At 38.9% G+C, this 27,838-nt stretch overlaps 1 protein-coding gene across 3 annotated transcripts in view; it reads left to right on the plus strand.

Annotated features, from left to right (window-relative positions):
- The window catches only part of DIP2C (disco interacting protein 2 homolog C), a 446,084-nt gene that overhangs the window by 233,983 nt on the left and 184,263 nt on the right, over positions 1-27,838 (plus strand). For 2 of the 3 annotated variants that reach the window (XM_063452243.1, XM_063452244.1), the window contains 6 exons: positions 1,134-1,259; positions 4,906-5,115; positions 13,605-13,736; positions 16,111-16,230; positions 20,990-21,187; positions 23,342-23,433. In XM_063452243.1, the coding sequence (XP_063308313.1) occupies positions 1,134-1,259; positions 4,906-5,115; positions 13,605-13,736; positions 16,111-16,230; positions 20,990-21,187; positions 23,342-23,433 (878 nt within the window). Of the gene's footprint in view, positions 1-1,133; positions 1,260-4,905; positions 5,116-6,084; positions 6,115-13,604; positions 13,737-16,110; positions 16,231-20,989; positions 21,188-23,341; positions 23,434-27,838 lie in introns of all 3 variants that reach the window. The other variant, XM_063452241.1, reaches the window with a different exon arrangement.

The following is a 27,838-nucleotide window of genomic DNA, read 5'->3' on the forward strand; positions in this document are numbered from 1 at the left end:
TATACTTTTAAGAAGTTTGAGGGACATACTCCACCATCTGCACCTGCAAAGATGAGTATAACATTTGATGTGATATCATTCTCATTGAGTGAGTGCTGAATTGCATTATTGAATTGTGTGATGACTTGAAGAGTTCTGAATCTCAGAGACTGGAGATTGTACTAGGAAAACCATTCCAAGCAGAATTATTATATTGCTCTTGGCACACATTAAGAGCATGTGATCGACAGCTATGGGCTCCAAAATGATTTAACTGCATTTTAGTATGGGGAGAATCTTCTCTCAAAATACTTTTCTTTTTAATATGGTGGCGTTTATCAAAGAGCACTTATGTGTGGGATATTGGGCCATTCTATTGTAAAAGAACAACGCACTCAGTAATTGGTTCTCAGGGGTTCTCCTCCTCATCTCTGAACCCCCATTTAACTTCCTGCCTCCTATAGCAATGGTTTGAAGTCCTCCCGCCCACCCCCCCCCCCCCCCCCCCAACAATAGTATGTGTTGGTTTCCCAAATTCTCTGCGCATTAACAATGTATTATGAGCAGGATGGTGAGAGATGTTATGGATTGCACTGTGAGCTGAGACTTAACCGTTCCCTGTATATGTATGTAGCGGTGCACTTGTTTATAAGTATTTCTCGGTTGATGGTTTCATTTCTGTCAAGTAAAATAAAAATGCTTAGAAGTAGCAGCGGTGAGCGGGTAAGGCATGGCCTTTCTAAGTATGAAATGCAGTGTTTGTGGCTTTAATCAGTTTATTTATTTCAGATAAAATATAGCTCTCTGTTCAGGCTTATTTCTCATAGCATCTTCTCATTGTTCTATTACCTTGGAGACAGGAAATCCTCTGGCTCACCAGCTGCTGTTGCAGGATAAAGAGGATAATAGCTGTTTCAACCCAACAACTGCTGGTGAGCCACAGATTGATCGCCAGGCTAAGGTGTATGGGAGTTACAGTCAAACTGTAAAATATTAGGATTTAAGCAATATTTATTGTCTCATCGAAATAGTAATTTAGATTTGATCAGTCTTTTGTGTCTTTATTGAATATCATGTTAACATGGATATCTCAAGCAGTGAGACATTGGAGAGTGTGTGACAAATGTCTAAGTCATTATTTTCTGCCTTAAAAGATGTACATACAGAGGCCGTGCAGGCAGCCCTTGCTAAACACAAAGAAAGAAAAATGGCGGTCCCTATGCCATCGAAGCGACGTTCCTTGGTCGTACAGACATCAATGGATGCTTACACCCCTCCAGGTGAGTCTAATACAAGACCAAATGTTTGGCTGTACAACCTGTAATGTTTCCAATGTTCTGTAAAAGAAGCAGCAGATGCAAATGTATAATATATTGCTCTAAAAACAGCTGTAAACGTGTACGACTCTTTGATAAATCTTTTCCATAGAGTTGTACACTGATCATGGCTTCACTGATCAGACAATCAGCGAGGGGTGGTTGCAAGGTGATTCTGTTGGCATCTGTCAGTGTCTCACAGCTCTAAAACAAAGATAAATATGGTGTCCTCCATCCATTATTAATAAAAGCAAGTGTTTTTCTGAAGGTGGCAGAAAAGTGGCTATTTGCTCTTGGGGCAAATTGTATGCTTCATACTGAAGACATTTGTAGATGGATGGGATAAAATGGCAGGGATGAAAATGGAGTGTTTTTGTTAAAGTACATGAACTTCATTTCTCCTGATAAGTGCTGTACATTTTTTAAACTTTTGCTTCTTAGAGCAAAATATTAAACATATTTGTGTCTTTTTAAGTTCAGTCTATGTTGTAACAGATTTGCCTTTTCTGATCACTGAAAATTATGGAAATTTATAGCAAACTAAAGGAACACTAAGGTGTTATGAATTCAGATTTTTTTTTTATATATTGTGTTCCTGTTCCTAGGCCTGGTGCTCCTCCCCCACTGTTTTTCGGCATAAAGAGGTTTAAATAGATATTTTAATGATCTTTTTTCTCCCACAGCACCATGGAGAAGGCATGGCCTCTTCCTGAGTTGGCCCAATCCAATGCTCCTTACAGAGGAGCATTGTGGGCCCGATGCATATGTGTGGTGAGTGCCACACACTCATCAAATTTCTACACACACACACAAAGATCACAATTTACATATTTTTTAGCCACCCTGATGCTTCCATACCTTTTTGGTGTGGTGGGGGAGGGTGGCTTCCTTGGGGTCCAGTGGCATCTGGCTGGGTCTGATGGGAGTCAGGAATAGACTTTCTCTGGTCCTGGCTCTGTCTCCCTCCTCTCTGATTTTCTGGTCTCTGGTCCTGTCCTCCCCTCTCTTCCCCCTCCCCCCTCCTCCCCCCCCCCCCCCCCCCCCCCACACGTCCGGTTGGTAAGCTGTGAGGAGGTGCGTTGTACTCACTTCTTTCCAGCACCGTGGCTTCACACTGACTAGGGGATCGTGCTGTTAAAGGGTTGCAGTGTCTGGCTGGGCCCCTGGCCGCAACACTGATTTTATTTGCGCTTGGCACTGCAGCAGCTCTGCCACCCCTTGCTGTAGTTACGCCACTGAATCAATGTTCTATTCAGTTACTGCCGCAGGAAGTGCCTCTTTTGACAGTCAGTATGACAGCCACCGGAGGGTTTCTTAAAACAATGCAGGGTGAAACCTACAGGACCACTGCACCCAGACCACTTTATTGAGACAAAGTGGCCTAGGTGACTTTAGTGGTCCTTTTATTAGCGTTTAAAACTCTGATGTTTTCTGTTTAGAATGGTCTGTTATTACGGATCCTTAAAGCAGAGTAACCTTACAATTTGTTTACCAGTTTTTATCAAACATGTATTGCTTGTCAGTGGTGATCACAGAGTCAAAATCCCTCACTAAGGTAAAAATGTCAATTAGCCAAAAGCAAAAAAAGCATTTCTAAATAACTATGGATGAAAATGACCAAATAATCAGAAATAAAAGGAAGCTAAGAAAATAAAACAAACAGAACAGAATATGAGCAAAAGGCAAAATATGATTCACAATCTAAGAAAATATCCTGAGGACCTTGATGCAGCACAAAATGTTTATCAAAACAACGGAAGTACAGGAAAAAAGTTAGGGTTAAATTTTCAAAGAGAAAAGAATGAGTCCTGGTAATTTTTGTACAATCAGTGTATCTGTGGCAGTCACTGCATTCTGCCAATCTAGTGTTGATCTTTGAGACAATCTAGTGTTGATCTTTGAGACACATTGGTAGAGGTTTATCGAAGTGTCCAGACAGTCTTACAGCTAAATGTCAGCATTTTGTTTGGATCAATTTATTAAAGTCTATCAGATTTTTGGTTTTTATCTGTTTCTTTTCTTGTGCATTTTTTTGGGTGATGCAACGGAGTTTGTAACTTTTCCACCACATTTTCTGACTGCAAAGTGGTGGAATTTTTCCTGCCTTGCTGTTCTTCTGAATTGGAGTAAGGTGCAAAGGGCAGCAAAGTCCTAAAGTTGCTTTTGAATAATCAATACTATTTGGAGCTTAGACTATCCCTTTAACCAGGTCTTGCTCAATTGCACAAGAAACCCTCCTTATCAGACATGGGAGCCTATTGATTTAGTAAGAAATTGATGATAAGGCAAGGTAATCCGTAAAATAAAAAAAAAACTTTACTAAAAAAAAATGAATAAATATAACCGTTATGGAACATGACTTTTTTATTTCAATTACTCCAAGTTGTGTTTATGTTAAATTAGACAGCACTTTGGCATTCGTTTATTCTCATTTGTATATTTTCTGGTCACTTACCATGATCTGAATTCCAGCTGGTTTCTAATTGGAAAACAACCAATCATATTAGAGTTTTTGTTCTAAATTAGTCACGTTTATTTGAGTTTTTCTTGTTCTGTCATTCCTTCAGTTCTAACTACGTGATTTCTCCAAAATGCACAGCCCTGCAAATGAAATAGTCAAGTCCCATGAGGTTTATTCACTGAACTCGGAGTTGTAACAAATTGCAGTCTGCAAAATTTAGTCTGCTTTACCAAAGTCCTGACTATAGTCGAGTTGGAGTATTTTTACAGACCAACTCTTTTTGGCAAAGTTTTGCTATATGGATTTCAATTCTCTAAAATTAAGAGTTTAGTGAATAAACCCCTATGGTTCAATTTATGTCTCAACTTGGCCCCATGTGCGATCTCCTCTAAAACATGTTAATTTTATCAATGTGTCATTGGGCCTTTTGCCTGTAGTCTAGAGTTGACCCATTGCTCACTGTTTTAATGCATTTTGGTGAAAATCCATTTGGAATGTTGAAATAAAATAAAAATCTTTCTTTGCCAGTGAACTAACCCATCATCTGCAAGTTGGCATAGACTTGCAAATATCAATTCATGTCCACATTGTATCCAATACTATGCTGATCAAGGGTCTATGACAGGCTTCCCCAAACTCCGGCTCTCCAGATATTGCTGAACTACAACTCCCATGATTCTCAGCCTATCTATTTCATTCATAGAATCATGGGAGTTGTAGTTCAGCAACATCTGGAGGGCTGGAGTTTGAGGAAAGTATGGTCTATGAGATATGTAATTTAGCACTTGCAAGTAGCTTCATAAAATATTTTTTAAATTATGTACCTGTAAATGTTTGGCCACAGTACACGTTCTCTCATAGGAAGTTATGAGGGTGTCTGTACAAGTAAACCTTAGCATGTGATAAGTGTGCATGCCACACTAGAGCCTATGGTGTTCAAAGTGTCTTCATAGTTCTATTTAATTATTGAACCAGTATAGTATGTGAATGCATTATTTGAAAGACATTTCTTCTTCAATAGAACGTGAAGTAAAAAAAATAGACAAAGTGCTGTTTAGTGTTTTGATATCCTGGAGCCTATGAACTCCGAGTTCTCCGTTCTAATCAGTGCATCTTTAGTGAGTAATTGAATTTGTCTTTCTTGAGTAGATACCTCGTCAGGATCAGAAGATGAAGGCTCTGTTCAGGGGGACTCCCAAGGAACTCCCACCTCAAGTCAGGGTAGTATAAACATGGAGCACTGGATCAGCCAAGCTATCCACGGGTCTACCACATCGACCACTTCTTCTTCTTCAACGCAGAGTGGAGGTAGCGGGGCTGCACATCGATTAGCAGACGTTATGGCCCAGACACATATAGGTTGGTATTATCATCAGAAACCTCTTTTATCAATGTAATCTTCATTGAAATATCTGTGGGATTTGAGCTGCAGTACAAGGAATATTGAAGTTCCCATGTTTGACCAGTAGAAGACAAACGTATTTAAATGTAATTAAATGCAATAAAAGAAAAACTGTAACATTATAAAGCAGGCATGGTGTGTTGGGGAAAATTGGTCATTTTGTTTTTTATGTATTTACTTATTAATTTTAATGAAAATAAATCAATAGTTTTTTAGAAATTCCAGACGTTTGGAATCCATATATCAGTAGATGTGTGTTCTGACATTTATATTGTGTATGGATTATGCCATCCTCCAGGTATAAAATTTCACTGTAGAGTTTCTGAATTGAAAATGCCGGCTGCCAGTGGTATGGGGCAGGACCATGTTATAGTCCAGGGGTAGGCAACCTTTAGCACCCCAGATGTGAACCACATCTCCTATAATGTTCTTTCAGCCATAATGCCAGCAAAGCATCAGGGGAGATGTAGTCCACATCTGGAGTGCCAAAGATTGCCTGTTATAGTCTGTGGGAATCATTGGGATGTACATCTGTTCAGATGACTCGTTTGTTGCATACCTATTAGTTTTTCCAAACGTTTCGTCTTAACCAGTTCATTGCTAGGGAAATTGGTCTACTTAATGTTAGAACACTGTATGTCTTTACTCTATGATACTAGCATAGTTCAACAACTGGAATGTTTATAGCTTCTAAACCTAGAGGATGTTTTATTTACACAGGTTCCTGATTGTGTTTCCTCATAACATGGACAGACACGTTTTGGCACCCAGTTGGATTAAAAGCATTACAGGAGATGCAAACCACAGCTGCTGGAGTGCCAAAGGTTGTCTCTCTGTGCCACATAAAGTGATTTTTCAAATCCTTTTCATTATATCCCTTCAATAATCACCAACACATGCCTTATGATTGCTTTTCTTCCCTGAAGGCAATAGCCGGCAAGATGGAGAATATCACAGTATGTATAACCAGATTTATTTTGCATCTTGAATTGTTCACTAGCGCAAGCAGATAAATTCTTCCTTGCTATGTTTTAACGCCCCATCTTTCATACATTCATACATAAAATCCACAATCACACCTTTAACATTCGGTGGGAGCATACATCTAGGCTTTTTTAGGAATATCAATTCCTAAGGGTTCTTTTGCTGAACTGCCCATAGCTTGAGCATGGGGAAATCTAATCTATCAATTTGGATACAGGGACAAATTTGTTCAGAATAGTTTGCTGGGTATAATGGACCTCACATTCATGCATATAGCATGTTAATAGAAGTAATATTGCTCTTATGAGTTGTTATATTGTTCTCAGTAGTTATGCCTCCTTTGCGAAGAACCAGGGCCGGGGCAGTGGAGATTAGAAATAATTTTTAATAAAGTAGCTGGGTGGTTCTTCTGTAATATATGAATTAATTAACATGCTGCAGGCCTATCTGCCATGGCAAAGAAACAAGGAGGTGAAGGGTTTGGCTCCCCTTCCTGCCCTTTTTGTCGGACCCCAGGAGTGTTCAACATGACTCCAAATCTTCTGTCCGGTGAGCACCCATTTCTTATCTCCAAACTACGTAATCATTATCTCACCTGTTGATTTTAAATGGTGTTAGTTTTAAAAAACAAAATCTTATTAATGTTATGCTGAGTTTGTGTAAACTATTTGTCACCACCATTTTTGGGGGGGGGGGATTATTTTACATTGTGTCCAAACGCTGACACTGGCAAATTGCGTGATTGAGCAAAATATCACAAAATATTGCGTCGACAGCTTTACTAGTTTTAGAATTCAAGTTAGTATAGGGATTCTCAACCAGATCTCTGTCACCAATGTCCAGGACTTCACATCTACATAAAAATCTAAATGCATGTTGATGAAGCCTCTGACCATTGGTGGTCCTTGGGCTGGTCTGAGAGCTAGTGGGTTTCATAAAATGACTTCTACTTTGAAATCAGTTAAAGAGGTGAGGTGTGCACACGTGTTGCTGGTGACTTGGACAGTCATTCATAGGTCAGCCTGCTGGAGGTTTTAACATTAAGTTTGAAAACATGGGCAAAGATTGGAAAATATTTTTGGCTGGCGTTCTCAATTGTCTTTGTCAATAGGATTATTTATACAAAGTAGATATAAATAGAAGAAACATAATATCTTAGTTTACAGTATGGTTACCAGCACTTCACCTCCTTTTGTTACCAGATGAGGATAAATGATGACCTTTTATGTGAGTGAAGAATTGGATGCATATTCGTTCATTTTCTGACCTTCAAGCTGTCCCTGTTCTAAAGAGTGTACCATTTACCGATCATGCGCAAGAAGCTCTTTTGTTAGAATAATTTTCCATCATAAATCCGGTTGATTTCCAAATTATGTTCTCATTCATGTGGAAACTTAAAAGGAAATTGCTCGGACAGAGATGCTTAGTGATCAGTGCTCAATGTGCCGGATGGTACTGGACATACAAAACAAACCTCTAACAAGCAGTGCTTTTGGAAAATGTTAATTTTTCCAGTACTTGCGTTCTAAATATTTTTTTTAACTGCAGCTATCCAGCAAGGACTTGTTCCATTTTGCTAATAATTATTATTGTGTTTTCTCCCTATTTGCTTGTTATGTTTATAACTCATAACAAGATATTAAAGGGCATATTATATCAAGGTAAAATAGAAAGGTTTGTGGCAAACCTTAAATTAGCTCAGCATTTACATTAATTATTCTCATGCTTACAATACATTTAGCAACCTGTGCAGTATTGCACTAGACTTTCTCTGTTTAAAAATGGCACTCTGTGGTTAATTAAAGTATTATAATAAATATTACCTGTCACTGCTTTTACCAACATAGAATAAAGCACAAGCAAACATATTGGGCATTATCACAATATATCCAACGTCTTAATGAAACTGAACAACAATCTCATGAAATAGTTCTATACAACCTGCAAAAAGGATGTGCCCAACATTTAAACATGGGCATGAGATAAAATGTTCTGTCATGTTTGTCAGACTCAATGACAGAACTGTCTCTGTATATAGGTTTTAGTGCTAAAATTAATAGATGGGTTTGGCTGATAACATTACCAATTTAATGCGTGTATATGACTTGGATTGGGAATCTCGATTCTGTGACATTCTGAATGCCTGGAACTGTTCTGTAATAGTGCAAGGACTTTCTAATGTCAAGTGCTACAGAAATATATACAAATGCAGAAAGAAAAGTCATGCGCTCACTCCCATCACTGGTTACCTGCACTCTCTCCTTAATCCCTATGTATTTTTAAACAAATGGAGTTTTTTTTAGTTACCTCCAATGGCCATGAGAGGATGAGCACACCTGCCAACGTCAAGGCAGACCCCCCCTAGGTGGGTCCTAACTCTAACCATTCACCTTGCTTCCTTGAGCCTCTGGCAAAAATCTCTAATGAGACAGACAAATACATAGGGATTAAGGAGAGAGCGCAGGTAACTTGTTTTTCTTTGGTTTTTACTATATATTAGGGCTGATGTGCACTGTAATAATTTGCAGCCGCCCAGTGATGGGAGTGAGCGCAGGACTTATCCTTCTGCATTTGTATCCATTTGTATCCTCTGTAAGATACCATATGAAGACGTATAGTTAAAGACACCTGGTACAGAGGACACAAGAAAAAGGCAAATTGTTTTTAATCCCACAGGGAAAATTATAAAATAGACAATAGAGGTAAACAATTATCAGCAAAAAAAATAAACAAAAACTAGTATTATGAAAAAGTGCTATTACTTCGTCCATATCCCTAGCCCTGGCCTAACATTCTAGTGGCAAACAACATGTGATAAGCCAACAAGGCTGAACATATCAGCAAGGGATACCGTAGATATGAATGGATTGCCCCATACCACGTTGGGTCCCATTTTTATCAACTCCTTGCAGGTATAAGTGGATCAAAGGTATCATATTAAATTTCTGTTCTGAAACATAATCTTTACATGTGCCGTGTGGTCTAATATTTTTCACCAACCAGTTATTTTAGAACCTTTTTTGAATCGCCCTTTTGAGTCCTTCGTGCTGGATCTCTTTAATGTTCTTAAGTTATATTTAATTTCTTTAAGATGGAGAAACTAAAATAAATCAAAGGACCCCACCGGGGTTTCATCCTCTGCGAAGAAGCTGCTCTCTGAAGCTGTAATGAGATTGTGGGAATACGCTGTAGGTGGCGGTTATTTATCAAAAGGGACAAGGGGACATCATGCAGGAAATGAACACTGAGTAATACTATATGAATATAAATAAAATAGTTCTTCTTTCCTAAACTTGGCACTTAAAGAGCTTGAAATGGGGTCTGGCAACCTGCAGGTTTCCTACTGTCAAATTCCCAATTTTTTGGTACCAGTAAGCCACTTTTGCATTATAGAATAAAACACCCGTAATCCCCGTCCAGCAGCAGAAATGATAATTGAAGACCATTATCGCTTCAACTCCCAGCAGTTCCAGCCAGGGTTTGACCAAACCTCCGTTGTGGTCACAGTCATACCAATATTCTCTAGTTTGGTTACATTTCGCAACGTGCAAAAGAATATGTCCTCCAAATGTTGCACTAAAAGGTAACTAGGTTAGAACTGAATCTTAGATTAACCTTTCTCTACAAGCATAATTGATAGTTTGAGCTTATGTGTTATATCTATGTGCTGTGTATGTAACTCTCATTTTGTTCTTGATTTGCACAGCTCTCCGTATTGAGCAATCTCCTCTGGTATGGAATGGAGGAGAGCATTACATAACAGCCACAAGTCATTAGAGTGGGCTTTCCAGTGGCATTCGATGTGTGCTTCATCATTGACTTGTAATATATTAGTTACATAACACTATGCAGTTTGCTTATTAAACAAATTGGATGCCTATATAGCCAAGTTACAAATTATCAGCAGATGCATCGCTTGTTGCATGGTCTCTGACTGACTGCTAGGGGTCATTGCAAGTTTGACTGATCAAACAAAGTGTTATAGCTAATATTTTGATAACATAACTTAGAGGCCTTTGTAATTAGTACGACAAAACCCATTATATCAAGATAAGAAATGCATTACACCCTCTTAAAGTATTATCTTTCATTCTTATGTGCGTCAGTGGAGTTTCTTAGTTCTTAGTCAATAGTTATTACCTCTATCTAAAAATGTTACCTACAGTATTTTACAGTGTATTCGATTACTTGGCTGAGAGTGATATTCAATGAATGTGGACTTGCACACTGCACTCAGCGGATGCACTCATTTTTCAACTACCGTAATTAAATTAATAGCATTCTCTAGTAATTTTGAGAGCAGAGATAAAATCCAGATTGATCGGCTTGTAAAAACTTATATAAATAATACAGATTTTTCTTTACCAAAAAGATATTTTTTTGGGCTTTATAAATATAATTTTATTTATTTTATATTCTTTATTTTGGTTCAATTCATTGGTACAGATTTACAAAAAGCAATTAGCATAAGCATGGTTAGGCTTATTTATCAGTCACAATGGAGGTTCGATAGTCAAGAGACCACATCTGCCTGAAGTGCCATAAATAGTTTTTTTATTTTTATTTAACGTTGGATACAAAGATAAACCATGTACATCTAAGATAACCCTGTCCCCTTTAGACTATGAGTGGACAGTGAGTTGCAACAGGGGATGTTCGTAACATAGATGTAGGATGTATGTTGGAGATTTGTGTTTTACACCCTTAGGAGTGAATGTCGGCATTTTGTGTGCATGCTACGCCACCTAAAGACGTGGCGTATGTATGTTCGGTTCTGGTAACCGTTCAAACAGACGGCTTGTGGAGCAGTGATTTAGTGCACTAAATAATAGAACTAAACAGTGTAGCTTTAAAGCAAACAGCCAAATCTAGGTACCAAAACTATATAATAATAGAACAATCCTGGAGCAAGCTAAACTAGGACAAGGTTATAGTAGGTGTAAGCCAGCAGTCCCAGTAGGTGAGTCAAGTAGTGGTCGCTGCATAGGCCTCCATTACAGGCCGTCATGGGATGAAGAGGTCCGTGGCCTCAGGGTTCCAAATGTGTGGTGGGCTGTTGTCTGGACCAGCCCCTGACAGAGTCCTGAGGTAGGTTCAGTGTGGCAAGCAGGGCCTGTGCCTCCCCAACAGTATGGACAAGATGCTTTTTTTTGTCCCTGGAGGATCAGCAGTGCCATGCTCAGCCGCTAATGGTAGGGTACATTCTGCTGTCGGAGAAGGGATGTGAACGGCCGCAGGGTCCGTCGCCAAGCCAAGGTGCTCCCCGAAAGGTTTGCAAAGAAGATAAGTGACATGTCTTCAATTTGGTATGGCAAGTGTTCCCTGACTGCAGCTATAACCGTGGCCCTATCTCTCCCACTCTGGAACTGGACCACCAGGTCTCTGGTACTTTATCTGGCGCCCTTGGGGATTTGGATATTCTGAAGAACCCATCCAGGCCAACCGTTTTGCCCTGTTTAGGCGAGAGTAATGCCACCGGGAGACGTCACAGGAAATGTGGAATTTCTGCGGCTGGTATATATTCCGCGTTGCCCCGAACTTTTATATTATTTTTGCGCCTCAGATCTTCAAGGGAGGCGAAGCGACGATCGTTCACATCACTCTGTTGTTGTAGCCCCTTGACAGCCGACTGCAGGAAGCTTGATCGCTAGAGGCATTCTCCACTGCCGCCAGCCTGCCTGATAGGCCTTGTATGTCTGTGCGGATCGAGGCCATATCGGCCTGGATAGTTTTCTGGAGGTCTGCCAGTAGTGCGTTAAGCACAGCCGTAGTCACTGGAGCGGTTTCAGCATCTGAAGGCCTAGGTATCAGGGGTTGTATTACTGGGGGATCCTCTGTGTCCTCCTCAGGGGAGAGGTTGTCAGATAATTCTGGATAGACTTCCGGGTAGGCTGCCATTTTGGGCCTTACCACGCTTTGCGCCTGCCACAGCAAGTCCCCGATGTGTAGGCCCATCCTTGGCTTTTCCGACTTTCTGTTTGTTTGTTTTGCGGTCCATGCTGCTCCTGTCGTCCCTCAGGAAGCCTCATGGTCAATCTATCAAAATATTTCAATACAAATAGGTTTGTAAAAACAAAACCTTGTATGTGACCAGAGATGAAGTTATCAATAAAGTTTTATATGATTGTTTACTTACCTTTAACTACTAGAACTCTTAAAGCATGTATTATTCAATGACATTTACACAATCTCTAAGTTTTCCATTTATCGGATAATATGCAACTTGCTTATCTCATAAGGGCCTGCGCTGAATGTACAATGGGAGCGCTAAAACATGGCTGAATATACAACCTGCATGATTCTTGAAATCCTTCCCTATTTTGTGCGATTCTGTTCTGTTTTTCCATGACTGTGTACACCCTTCTCCATGAACACCCTCCTCATTGCCACATACAAAAGCAACGTTGGGCAGGGAAACAATTTCCACTTTATTTACACCACACATTTTCTAGCTTAATATACCCTTCATACTAGATAACCATCTGCACATCCGATATCAAGCAGACAACTAACACCTCAGCTCTTTGATCCTATAAGTAACTTCAGCAGTCAGTGTCCATGCCTTCAGAATTGGCTTTCCGATTTCATAAGGATTTCCTTTTTCCAGATACTTCTGGCTAGAGCTACATTCATTTTCCATCTTAAACCATAGCTAACTGCATATTTAAAAAAAAAAAAAAAAAAAACAATAAAAAAAAAATATTATGGAATGGTGATTTGGAATGTTATGAAGAAACAGGAGCCCAATAAGGTAAGGTTGTACCATTCACACACATACAACGCTTCCCCCACCTAATCTACACGCACCTAATTGCCAAGCAAACATCATGGCGTAGGGCAGCAGTCATGGCTCCTTTTTGTGATTGGTTCAGTGGGGTTCCTTTCATTCATAATGCCATTAAAGCGTTAAAATAGACCCCATTCACGTAAGTTGGGTTTGTATAGATTTTTTTTATTGAGACACTCTGGCTCATATATGTAGTTTCTCTGTAATTAGCTATGGGATGCTTTGCGTTGTTGCTATCCTCCTCCCTTAACTGGCAAGTCTGTGCCCTCTGCTTCTGTTTTGCCCTGAAGCCTTTGATACACAGTTGCTGGTCTTTAGACTAACCTGCTCCTGTTTTTGCAATTTATATACCAAAGGCTTCGAGTCAGTAATGTTCATGTTCCAAATGATTGTGCTATAAACAATTTGAAAGCATCTGCTGTGGCTGGCTTTATCTAGAGGTTTGTGTGTTCGTAGTGGAGTTTATTTTATTTGATCTGCATCAAGTAACAAACAGGCACCAAATAATCAGAATGTGTTCCTCTCTACAGCTACAGAGAAAAACTATCAAGAAGGTCTCTGAGACTTAATTTAATTGTATTAGTGGCAAAACAGGTCATTTCAGACAGCTTCACATGACTATTTAAGGTTTTTTTATTGTGCGACTTTATTTCTTTCTTATTTTATCTCTGACAGAAAATCATTCGGCCCCTCCCGATGTGACCACATACACCTCAGAACATTCAATACAAGTAGAAAGACCGCAAGGGTCAACGTCACGAGTCGCACCAAAATATGGCAATGCAGAACTCATGGAAACTGGAGATGGTAGGTATGATTCACCATAATGGTTATCGCCATTGTGACTCTTAAAGGAACATGCATCACTTTGAGTCAACCGTCTCATTCAAAAGCTTTAGCTTGGAATGAGACCGTTGCCTCACTCTGTATGCTGAAAAAACAGGTAAATATGTTTTTCAGTATCTACCTGCTTCTTTGTTATGCTTTCAACATGCATTCCAGGAGGACACTGATCTAACCAATCAATCCTATCCCTGGGAATGCTGTAAAAGTGCTTTGGGCATGCCTGACATATTAACACATGTGTAGTTGGAAGATCCGACCAGTGTGATCATGTTCCCTGAGCATAGATTAGATGGATTCCCTGCTCTGGTGCACTGGTCTATGTTCGGGAAATGTACCCAAACGTAGACATATGCACCAGAGCAGGGAATTCCCCGAACATAGACCAGCTCTCTAACTTGGGGAATTAATGGAATCTCCACGCTAGAGAGCTGTTCTTAAGTGCCAGCCGTGTTAAAACCGGTTGTAATGTGAGGACCAACTGTATTGTTAAAGCATTTACATATGTGATATAAACTGAAGCTTTTCTTGGCATCTTAGAACCACTCACTTCATTCCTCTGTTTGTGATATTTTTCGTTTATCAATGTCAGTTCTAATTGGCTATTAATACAGTGGGTGTGTTAGCACCAGCGCACTCAGGTGTTATGGCAAAATAGTCAAAATGTTTAACAACTTATCTGGTCCAGCTGTCCACCTGTCTATGTCTCCCTTGGTTCCAGAAGCTCTTTCACAACTGTGCTTAGGTCAGTGGCAGGAGTTTCTGGCAGGTAGTACCTCTATCATCATACACTAGAGTTGTAGCCAATAGCAGGGTGATTAGTTATACCTTCTTGAATTTAAAATGAGTAACATGTTTGTGATTTTGACGAAGTATCAGTTTGGAGCATAAAAGAATAGGATACCTGATAAAATAAGGAAAATGAATTGGTTACCAATGCAGCCAGAGGTAAAATATTTATAGCCGGTTATGTGGGCGATGAGGTTAAAATAGTGTACATGTGATATACAAACTCATCCGAGAATTCTCTACTTGATTTAACAATAACACGGCAAATGCCAAGGTCTAATTATTGCCATGAACCTTGGGCAGTGAGATGCAAGAGTGAATTAAAACTTGAACAGAGGGTAGATGAGCTTAGGAAACTGTCACATTTCATGAATGATTGAGGAACCCGTTGTTTTTGTTTGTGAATCAGGAGGCTTGATGACATTTAAGGAGGTGTTATTAGCTCTACTTTGAAACTGCATAACTCAATCTTGAACATGTTCTATAAGTCAAGTGATCGTGTCTCAACATCTAAAAACAAGAGTGATAGCATTACAAAGTGATAACATGGTGAGTGCTTGTTGGAAAATTAAAAGGACTCTGCTGTCTCAGACTATAGAAAAAGACAGTGTGTATTTGTATGGAAACATTGTTAATATTTGCAATCAAATAATGTTTACATTATTTTAGGGAAAGGGTTAAATACCCATACACCTTTATGTTCTTTAAGCTCACCTACATTCACCGTCGGTTATAGAAACAAAACAACACTCTTGGACGTACAATTTGTAATGTCCATCCCCCTAAACAAACATGCTCACAATCTCACCTAAGTTTCTGAACTGACTTTCACCTTGGCACATAAAATACAAAATTGTATGTCCCTTAGAGATGGAATTTTGCTGGCCAGCAAAATATAACTTCAACACAATAAAAAGAGAATATCTTAGAAGCTTAGCAAAAAAATGTGATAGCTTTATCTGTGTCAGAGATCATATTATTTTCTTTAACATAGTGTTTTTGACTAGTTAAAGGAAAGCTCAAAGCAATATAAACATTACAGAGCACTATAGTGCCCATTTTGCCCCCAATGTAAGTAGCCAAATCGTTTTAGAATAGTTTTCTTCTTACCTGTGGTCTGAATGGCACATGTAGGCAGATGTATGTTTGTTCTCCTGAGATAAGCCCAGAGAGCTCATTGGCAAAAGTGTCAGCTAATGACCCTGATCTTCTGGCTTTCCATTGGCAGTAGTGGAGGCATGGAATGGTGCCATTCTAAGACAGTTTCACTGCAAACAATGGTAGAGGTGGTGCCAGAGCTACAGCTGGCCATAACCATCCTGGGCTTCTCCCCTGGTGTCCCATCTCTCAGTGAAATTAAATTTGTGCAGAAGTGGCTGCCCCTCCAAACCCCTGATCAGTTCTCTTTTTGAATACCAGAAAGTTGCTAAGTATTGTTGAAATCTATGCACTGGATTTTATTTATCTATCTATTTTTACTATGTTGTGAAAGTTGATGGTTAGAACTTCTGTTAATGTGTCCTTTGGTTTGTGTTTTCTGATCCTGTAGGAGTTCCTGTTAGTAGCAGAGTATCTGCAAAGATACAACAACTAGTCAACACCTTGAAAAGGCCTAAGCGACCTCCTTTACGGGAGTTCTTTGTGGATGACTTTGAGGAATTATTAGAAGGTAAAGTAGTATCTCTACTATTTTAAATCTGTGTTTGGATGTTTGTACCAATTCATACATATTAAATCTGTAATGTAGCTATAAGTAATTTATCAACATCTATATAAAATTTGTGGATGCGTATAACGTTATATAATATATGTATTCCAATAGTACCTAGAAGTAATATATCTCTATATAATATAATCATTCCACGTCTGTTTATGGATATACGTTGGAGGAAAAGGCCTACACTCACGGTCTTTAGATATAAAATTCCATAATTTATTTAAGAAAGCTGAAAATCTGAATCAACGTTTCAGTCCCCGTTTGGAACTTTCATCAGGATTGTAAATACATATGAGCCTTGGCTTACAGCACCCGGCAAGGACAATGTTGTCTTAACCTGAGTGCAAGGACTATTTGGAATTATGTGTATGAAGATATATATATATTTATATATATATATATATATATATATATATATATATAATAAATCTCTAATATACACTTCTGTGCAAAAGTTTATATATTGTCTGGTTAGAGTTATGGTAATGTCACTAGTCATGTGTGCTTAGGCAAGACAGTAATATATATCAAGGAGGATACCAGGTAGGTATATATATACACACACACACACACCTACCTGGTATTCTCCTCGATGAAGCACATTTGAGCAGGACCTTCTTTACCTCTAAATATCCCATTTCTATAATTGTAAAGTGCTTTCAGAATATGTTTGTTGCTATACATTGGAGGTTTGCCCATGTGGACAGCTGAGACAGAGCACTACCAGTTTTTATTGCATAAAACTTTGATTAAAGAAAAAGTAATCTATTAATATGGAAATGATTGCTAATATTTTTTTGAGGAAACCGTTTTACTGTGTGTTTTACATATGTTTGTTGTGTCTTTTTCTTTCATAAATTGTTTTATGAATACCCTCCTCCATCCAACTTCTTTCTTGTATTTCAGTGAAAAGCTGGTCAGAGCTAATTTAAAGGACCACTCTAGTGCCAGGAAAACATACTCGTTTTCCTGGCACTAGAGTGCCCTGAGGGTGCCCCCACCCTCAGGGACCCACTCCCGCCGGGCTCTAGGGGGAGGAAGGGGTTAAACTCACCTCTTTCTCCAGCGCCGGGCGGGGAGCTTTCCTCCTCCTCTCCTTCTTCCTTGCGACGTCATCGGCTGAATGCGCATGCGCGGCAGGAGCCGCGCTCGCAATCAGCCGGTCGCATAGGAAAGCATTTACAATGCTTTCCTATGGACGCTTGCGTGCTCTCACTGTGATTTTCACAGTGAGAAGCACGCAAGTGCCTCTAGCGGCTGTCAGTGAGACAGCCACTAGAGGTTTTGGAGGCTGGATTAACCCTTAGTATAAACATAGCAGTTTCTCTGAAACTGCTATGTTTATAAAAAAAAAGGGTTAATCCTAGAGGGACCTGGCACCCAGACCACCTCATTAAGCTGAAGTGGCCTGGGTGCCTAGAGTGGTCCTTTAAGCATGTCATGATTTTTGGGTGTTAGAAAAATTGCCCAATTTTTCCCCTGTTTCATGCTTAATTAAGTCTGCACATCGGCCCATATATATGAGATTTTTCTTTAATTCCTATTCATAAGTAACAAAACATATATGAACAGAATAAAATCTGAGAGTCTGATACCCCAACAGTTCAAATGCCACTAGCTACCATAGGCACCATATAAAGGCTAAAAATAATAATTTAGGCTGGTGTGAAAAAAAAATGTAGTGAAGTAAGAATGCTTTTAAAATGGAAATGTTATTAGATATTTTTTTTTTATCATTTAACAAAATGCTACTTGAGTAAACAGAAGAAAAATCTAAATTAATTCAATATTTGGTGTGTGACCACCCTTTACCTTCAAAACTGCATCACTTCTTCATGATAGACTTTCACAAGGTAGGGACTTTATAGGCACATAGTCACGTGTATGATTAAAAAATCATACTAAACAGGTGCTAACGATGGGAGGAGTAAAACTGGGTGAGGAGTATATGGTAAATCCACATGCCACTGTCCAGTCTCAATATTCTGTAGCCACCAAGTAAAAATCAGGAGCATTGTTTAATTGGCAGGTCCACAGACCTTAGGTCAGATTAGAATGTCCTGTCTGCAGTTTGATTCAATAGTTGGTGACCAAGTTGGGCATCCAATGAACATGTCTGCAGGTGAATAGTAGCTTGGAGGTGTTGGAAGACCCCTCTGCCTCTCCACGATATGAATTCTGCAAATACGCAGTTCAGCTTATGTAGCATAAATGTCAGCGTTCGTGTCTCCACTGGCCTGCACGCCATCTTAGGGGCAGAGTGCTGCTGTCAGGATATGTGCTGAAGATAATGGAATTGGTCTCCTGGGGCTCGGATAACCACAGCCTAGATTGGAAACCACAGTCTGCAATGGTCTGGGCTGCCTCTCCTGCACTGACCATGCTTGTAGGCTGCAAAGGGATGTCTGAGCAATTCTGTTTGAAGGGTCAGATTAAGTGGCATCATTGTGACCACCGAAAAATCATCTCTCGTTTGGTGACACATATAAGACGAAAAATGACCCTCAGTCGCTGGGATTCAGCAAAGTTCAGAGATAAGTGCTGGAGCTGTATCGACATGCATCTGCTCTGCTCAGTGGTCATGCCCTGCCCCCCACGATGGAACTTTTATCCCCCAAAAATACTTATTACTTTCATTTCTTACAGGTAGAGTCCATTAAGCCATTAAGCCAGCTTTTCTGTAAACATTACATTTCCAGAGGAGAGGGGTTGAATATTTCTGCATACTGAATATCTTCTTCAGTTTTGACATAAAGCATCACTCATAACACTAAGTTCAGTATGTTTTTAGTTAAATGTGAGAATTAATTTAATAACGGAATACCTTTGAAAGGCATATGATTATGCATATATATATATATATATATATATATATATATATATATATATATGTGTTCCTATTTAGTTTTCGCTTTTTATTATCACTAAGCTAATGTACGGCCCATATTAAGACATTTTCTGTTGAATATGCTGGAAGTTTCAGCTTGAGTGTAACAACTATAGAAATCATAAAATCTCTGGAGTCTGTGCTTATTAGAATGCATTTATTTAAATGAGTAATTTAAATGTATTATGTTAGCTAATAGCCTCTTAAACTCTGCCTTGCGTCTCACTGAGAAATGTAGATAGTGTGATAGAAACCCAGGTTTGATTTTTTTTTCTTCTGTCTGTGAGTGGAGTTGGCTTGTCCTTATGCAGAGCCCCTGGCATAAGCTCTCATAAAAATCTATGAGGGAGTCTGTAAAAGGGTGTAGGGATGTATACTGTATGTTTCCACCAGTCATTTGCAAACCATACAAGTTCTTGTATTGCCATGATAATTGGTTTGTGTAGGCAGGTTGGTTTTGGACGTAAACTGTTGAAATAGCTGTTATCATAAGCAGCTACAAGAGGCGTTAATTTGTCAGGGTGTTTGGAGTGCCCCATTAAATATGTTCTTTGTTTTGTTTTTTGTTTCCTCATGGTAGTTTTAGTCCTTAAAGACAAGAAAATCCTTCAAGTGAAAATGGCGCACAACCCATAGTGTAATCTATAAACACTTTAAATCTATACCCCAAAGCACGGAACCTATCTGTTAGAAAAAATAGATATCTAGTCATAATAGATTACTATGGCAATCCCGCTTGTTTATCCAGTCCAATACTTGGTAACACACACTTGGTATCTTTGAGGATCTTCAGTCTCATAAGACCTTTAGGTTAAAGCTGTGTTGTAGAAGCAAAATGACCCATGCGCCTTTCATAATTTGAGACACATACAAAGAATGCAGGTGTTTAATCCTTGTACCATACAAGGCAGTAACGCGGATTACCAGTTGTGTGCAGTGCACCTGACGTTACAAGAGCTGGCGTGCTATCCACTAACTCAATCTGATCAGTTTGTCGGCAGTAATTTGTGCTGCTGTATAAGAGATGCCAAGAGTCACTGAATGCTATTTATTACCTTGCTAAATACTAATTTCATAATAATCTGTTCTTCCTGTAATTATCTTTATAATTGTAAAGCAAAAAAATTATATATTTTTTTAAATCACAGCTGAAACTGAAAAATCAGCGTGTCCCAAAAAGAATAAAAATAATAATATCAAATCCTAATTAATTCAGTCTAATGTCTGAATAACTGTTGCCTGAACAAAACTCGGAATTTGATTTGATTACCTATGGCTGGGGTGTTTGAACAATTTCCCTGCATGATACATGGTTAAAAAGAAAATGAATTGAGGGCTTTGAAGATAAATGACAACTTTGGTCCAGTGCTGTATTGTTGATAGGGAATTACTGCTCATAATGGTACATCTTGAAATGTAATCTAGAAATGCTCTGAAAGAAAAAGGGTGAGTGGTGTAACATTGATCATTTGAACTTATTATTTGTTTTGAAGAATAGAGTTGTAAAAAAAAAAAAAACATTTTATGGAAGTTAAGGGAAATAAAAAGTGCAGCAGAAACAGACAGTCACTTCTGGGGATTTTCACTATTTGACTTAATCACTATATTCACATTTATTATATGTGTCCGTGATGCCACCAAAATAAAGACCGCGTTATGTACCACTGTCCTGGGGGAATACCTGCCACCTACATAATATAGTGGTAGTGAGCAAGGTCCTTTTTTTTTGACTGCTCTCTGTGGTTTATAGGTTTTGGAGAAATAATGAATGAATGACCATTTAACTTCGCTTTTCTCTTTTCTATTTTTTTTTGTCATCCCAAGTTCAACAACCAGATCCAAACCAGCCTAAACCTGAGGGTGCCCAGATGCTAGCAATGAGAGGGGAACAGCTGGGGGTGGTCACAAACTGGCCCCCATCACTTGAAGCAGCACTGCAGCGGTGGGGGACCATATCACCTAAAGCGCCCTGCCTTACCACTATGGACACAAATGGAAAACCACTCTATATCCTCACATATGGTAAGTTATTTAGCTATTTATATCAACGCGTTATATAAATATTATTTTTGGTGACCTATGTATAATTCTAGCTTTAATGGCAGATGTATAGAAAAAGAGTCTTTTATAATGCTTTCGTAATTTAGATACCAAACGCTTAGTTTATTCTTGGTTGTTTGATGGTTTTGCACATTGGTAATCATTTGCAGTTCCTCACTAGAGAAACACTGCGGGCACCATAACAACTTCATTAAAATTAAGATGTTGTGGTGCCAGGAGGTCCAAAGCATCGGCATACCTTTAGACATTATAAAATGTTCATAAACGGTTTAACCCTCTTTCACCGCTGAGAATCTTGAAAAAAGAAACCTTGGGCAGGTGCGCCACTGATTGCCTTAAAATGGCAACTGACAGTCTTGAAAGTCAGTAGTTCCCCATTCATAAAATGGCTTGGGAAAAATACATACATTTCTCAAACCATTTTTTGAAATACTCATTTATTTTCAGTTATAATAAAAAAATGTTAGTTATCATGATAAACAAAACAATATTCCAGCAGCCATCTTGATAGCCAAGTATGCACGAAAGTGGTCTATCTAAGCAGTAATCAGGCAATAGAGGAAATTGCTTGTACTTTAAAACAAAAGTGATTGAGTGATAAATCATAGATAGCTCTTAATCTAAAATGATGAAATAAAACATGCTCTAAGTGTAGTTCTTCAGGATCCTATCCTAAATAAATGTGTTCTTTCTCAGGTGATCTGCTGTGTCCAAAGGAAGGAACACATGGTGGGAGAAAATATTAGCTTACTCAATAAATCTTGTTTTAGGAACATACGATTGAAATTTTTTGCATACATCAAAATGTATCTTTTATTTATGTCCCTGTGTCATAGGGGGATATGGATGAATAATGCTGCCATCTCTATCACTAAACATATATATTCACATATTTTACTTTTGCACCTGTAAGGTATATATTAAGATGGGCACAATTTGACTTTATATGCTCTTTTTTGTTTTGGTGCTATATATTTTCACATTTGTGATTTTTTTTTTTTGTGCTAATAATGACAAAAACAGGAAAGCATGAAATACGGAGAACTGTATTTCAATGAAATAGTCTTAGAAATTGCATTTTTTTAGTGGCAAGCATGTAATTGGCTTATTGTGTTAACTGATGCTCTCTAGCTATCATCAGCACCCCCGGCCAAGGCTTCCTCTATCAGGATTCTCAACAGCGGAAAGACAGGGGTCAGAGCGTTCGGGCATCGGATACTGAACTTTGTTGAATAGTTTGTGAATGTTTGTAAACCCTTAATGAAAAGCCATCCCCAAGGGCTTCCTGTCACAATAACCTCTTCATTCTAATTAAGTTGTTATGGTACCCAGAGTGTTCCTTTAACTACTGGCATGTGATGGGACATCTGATTGCTTGCTCAGTCATTTCATTGTTGGGTCTGATTATCGGAGCAAGTACATTTTTGTTAGGGCAGAATGGGTGTAGTCAATGGAAACCCAAAAAATATTTGGGGGCTCTCAACACATGAGCAACTTTTAACTTCATCATGTGCAGTCGTCAGGAAACTTAGATACTGTAGATACAGATTTTCATTTTCAAAAGTTTGATTCCCTTTTGAATGCGGATACTCTTAACACCCTACAGGGAGAATAAAGTAAGGATATTGATTTCAAAAAAGTTGTTGGGAACCGGAATTTGTTTTTTATTTTTTTGTTTGTTGTATTGGAAGAGACCGTTCTTTGTTCTGGACCAGCTAATATGAGCTCTATATTACAATTACTGGTTTAAGTTGCATCAAGATTGTGCTGTAGTGAAACAGTCATTTCAAAACGGTTTACTGCATATAAATTTATATATATATATATATATATATATATATATATATATATATATATATATATATATATATATATATATATATATATAAATATATATTGAACTTGCTTTTTTAACCCCTTAAGGACACAACTTCTGAAATAAAAAGGAATCATGACGGAATCGATCCGTCATGTATCCGTAAGGGAGTTAAAGAAGTTTGTTGTAAGGAATGTATGAATAATTAAAAAAAAAACTACTTTTTTTTTTTCATCTCAATTTAACTCTAATTATTTTTCTCCGTTAATTTGTATGTAAAATGTTCTTTTATCCACCAGGTAAACTATGGACCAGAAGTATAAAGGTTGCGTACAATATACTGCATAAATTAGGAACCAAACAGGAGCCCATGGTCCGGCCTGGAGACAGAGTAAGAGCTGAGTCCTGAACATGTTGCTATGTCATTCACTGGTGATTTGCCTTTGCCAAGACAATAGGTTATTTTAATAAACCCATCTTTCTTCTTCCAAACCTCTATAAACACATTACCTTCATTGGTATTTATCCCCCCAGTATACAATGTTACTCTTATTTTTTGGACTAAATGTTTCCCACTTGTGTCATACAAATCGATGGGTGAGCAGTAACAAAAGCACACTAAGAAAAACCACAGCTTTCAGATCCTTGTGGGTATCTGGAAGACTATTGGAACATTATGATTTACCATTCATTTTGTGCCTTTCTCCCCAGTGTGCAGTTACATAGTAAAGTTGAACACCTCATTTGGTGGCAGTTGTAGCAGTATGAATTACATGTACTTTATATACCTTGTTGTCTACTGGTTTTGTTATTTATCCTGTTAAAAGGATCACTATAGTGTCAGGAAAACAAAGCGGTTTTCCTGACACAATAGTGCCCTAAAGGGTGCCCCCACCCTCAGGGTCCCCCTCCCATGGCGCTGAAGGTGTTAAAACCCCTTCAGCCACTTACCTTATTCCAGCGCCGGGCTCCCTCGGCGCTAATGACATCTCCTCCCCCGCCGACGTCAGCTCCTGAGTGGAGCAGAATGCGCATGCATGGCAAGTGCCGTGCGCGCATTCAAACCGTCCATAGGAAAGCATTCCTCAATGCTTTCCTATGGTCGCTCTGCATGATGGATGCGAAATTCGCATCCAGCTCTGCAGATGCGCCTCTAGCGGCTGTCAGGAAGACGGACTCCAGAGGTTGGCTTAACCCCTAATGTAAACATAGCAGTTTCTCTGAAACTGCTATGTTTGCAGCTGAAGGGTTAAAACCTGGGGGACCTGGCACCCAGACCACTTCATTGAGCTGAAGTAGTCTGGGTGACTATAGTATCCCTTTAAGAGGGCATTAAACCTTGAGTTTTCTAATACTCCCAGTTCCACCATGGACTTCCCTTTAGTCCTCTCCATAAACACTTCCATGTATCTTTGTTTCCTACTCTACAGCTGATACATATGGAAACAAGGGAAAGGAGGGGGCTATTATGATGTCCTGGAAAAGTTGCAAAATGGGCCACTAAATTACAAAGCCTCCAGGAAAAGAGGAACAATGTTTCTAGTCCAGACATGAACCCTGTTTATGTATAAAGAGAATTACTATAGCAAATAGCAGAGCAATTACCATGGAAACAAATGAATATTCTTGCTGATTGTTCTTTATGTGTAACACCCATTGTTTGTCTGTGATCTTGATAAATCCTCAGGAATGAGCTATTCCCTGTCGGAGCTACGATGCCTTACTTTAAGTGGGTGGATCTTCACAGCAGCTGTTTGGCCATAATTAGGACTAGTCATTTCTCATGATAAGCATACTATACCATTTCTATTGCTAACTATCGAGGTCACAAATTGCTTATAACAATTTCCTAACACTGTAAAGTTGTTTTAATAATATACAATCCTTTATAAAAGCTGGCATTCAATATGTGGTTTTTTATTTTTTATTTTCTCTTACAATTTTTTTTAGAAATTGGAATTAAAATAGTTGAAACGTGTTTGTGTCTCTGTCACATTCCATCTGCATGCACTATAAAATGTCAATGCACTATAAAGGCATAATTATGTTTTATTTTAACACAAATTACACAGTTGTGTTCATTGAAAGGGTAGGATAAAGCAGATGAGAATCATAAAATAAGAAGGCATTTAAATATTACTTTCGCCAACAATTATAAATCTTGTATAACTTTTTTCTAGTTTACTTTTTTCTCCTCTCAATGTGGGCATCAAACAAAACAACGCGTTTACTTGTGCATTATTTGTTTGATGAAAGTGCAGCTGCATTGGTCCATTAGCCAGCCTATGTTGACAATTGCAAATAAAATCATATTTCAATTAAAAATAAGTAGAAATCATAAAAAAAAAAATGGTTACTTTATGGTCAGTATGTAAGGGTGTCAGAACCTCCCCTTTAAATCAAGCTGCAGATTTATTATTACTATATTTGAAATAAAACAATGTAATTTAGTGACCTATTAGATCACAGAAAATACTTTGCCTGCAACTTCATCAACATACCCACTCTCACATTTGGTAGGTACTAATCTAATTGTGTTTCTTTCATTGACGCTTAAAGTGGAACTGTCACCTCTCTGAAATGTACACTATTAAATAAAAGTCGCATTTCCTGGCCATTCATGGCAGCATCACTAATGGGTTAGCTCCGCCCCTAACAAGAACAGGACAGGAAACAATTAATCAATTAATCACCCAGACTATAGGTATAAAAGGTCCCTCCTCCTTCTAACCCACAGTCTTTTTTTCTGTCCTTAGCAGGACAAACAGGAATTATACCTTTCATATTTTTCTTTTGAGGCCACTTTCCCATGTGTACCATGGGTTCCTTCCAGATAAAGTTCAGCCTCTCTTTATCTGAAGAACTCAGTAATCAGCCTGCAAGAGCAGGACTAACTGAGTTAAGGTACATTATAGTATATGTACCTCTTTAATAGAATAACAGGGCTGTTAAAAACCTTAAAAGGATGTGGGGTCGGTGTATCCTTAAAAATTCCCCTTTAAGCATCAATAACCCCCTCAGAATTGTGGCAGAAGAGAAGCTGGGTAAGTGACTGAAAATCTTGGTCTTACCCTGAATGTGCTTGCTGTAATTCATGTAGACAGTATAGTGTTTTAATTGTGTTCTCTTGTGTTTTCTCATTCTGGAGAATGAAAGCCTGCTTGTTTGCACCGGCTGGGTGCTACTTCCGGGTTCGGAGGGCGGGGCATGCGCAGTAGCATCGGCGTCGGGGAGTTGCTATTGCGCATGCGCGAACCGCCGGACTCTTAAAGAGATATCGCGCAAAAAATTTAAAATCCGAAAATCATATAAAAAAGCGTTTTTTGTGGGTTTTCCAATGTTTTGGCTGAAGTTTGGAACAGTTTTGGTGTGTTTAAGGCTGCACTAGACTGATTCTGGATATATAAGGTAAAGATTTTTTTCTTTCTTGGTTATATTGTTTTTCTTCTGTTTAGTTTTTCAAAGTAATAGGATAACAAAAATATTTTTGTTTAAATAGATGGCTTCTCACTCTGCCTCAAGATCTGTTTCTAGAAAACATAGGTGAGCCTCATATACGTTTATCCCTTAAAGGGGGGGGGGGGGTTAAAAGAGTGCCACTATGGGCCAAAAATATATTATTGTTAATATGGCCTTTCTTGACAGCCCGAATAGTCCTAATGAGGATTCACTAAGACAAATGGCAACCAGTGAAATAAACTTATGTCAGGATTGTCTGACAGAAGCTGCTGAAGTAAGGGAGAGAAGAAGTCTCCACAAACAGAATAAAGAAATGGATTGCAGAGGCGATTGCAGAAGGGTTCAAATCCACAAGCAAGATGTCCTCATCTAAACGCCTGAGAAGAGGATTCAAATCAGTTGATAAGTTGATCAACATAGGCAGAGAGACCCTGAGATTCCCAGAAAAAGAAAGGAAATGAAGGAATCCGATAGATAATTTGAGGATTTGAGAACCAATAGACCTACCTTTCCAGTATACTCTACAATAGAGGAGATAATTTCACAAGAAAGCGACTCTGAAAAAACGGGAATTTTGTCCCCAAGATTGATGCCGCAGTCATTCATATGGCAAAGAAGACAGCCCTTCCTATTGACTCCATGGCTTATTTGAGAAACCGATGGAGAAAAGGCTAGATGCCAGCCTGATAAAGTCATACCTGGCCTTAGGATCAGCACTACATCTAGCAGTAGCGTTAACAACGTTCACTAGAGCCTTCAAAGTATGGCTAGACAACTTAGAAGAGGATATCACTAAAGGAGTTCGGAGAGATCATCTGCTGGAAGGACTGAGATATTTGAAGTTAGCAACTGATTTTTGCTCTGTAGCATCTCTGGATGTTACCAGAATGGTGGCTAAAAGCATGGGCCTCTCTATAACAGCAAGGAGAGCATTATGGCTACACTCCTGGGGAGCATACTACACCTCAAAAGCGTCCCTGTGTGCCTTCCGTTTCAAGGTTATCTCCTATTTGGGAAGGTGTTGGATGAAGCTATACATAAGGCTAAAGATGGGAGAAAAGCTTTCTTCCTAAAGTCAGAAAATACGGTTCTACAACATGGGAAGATAGGCGATATAAAACCGTGCCTTTCAAGAAAGCAGGAGATATAATCCTGGGAAAGAATATGCCAGACCAAATTGGAGAAACACTCCAGAGGAAGAGTAGCAAGACAGGGTGTAAACTTCTGAATGTGTGCCGGCCCAGCCAGGAATTACAGGAGGAAGACTGCATCTATTTTATCCTGTCCAGGTCAGAAGTGTGACAGGCGCCGGGGTCCTTTCAATATTGGCAAGAGCT

Source organism: Pelobates fuscus, chromosome 4 (genome assembly GCF_036172605.1).
Source record: "Pelobates fuscus isolate aPelFus1 chromosome 4, aPelFus1.pri, whole genome shotgun sequence".
NCBI lineage: Eukaryota > Metazoa > Chordata > Amphibia > Anura > Pelobatidae > Pelobates > Pelobates fuscus.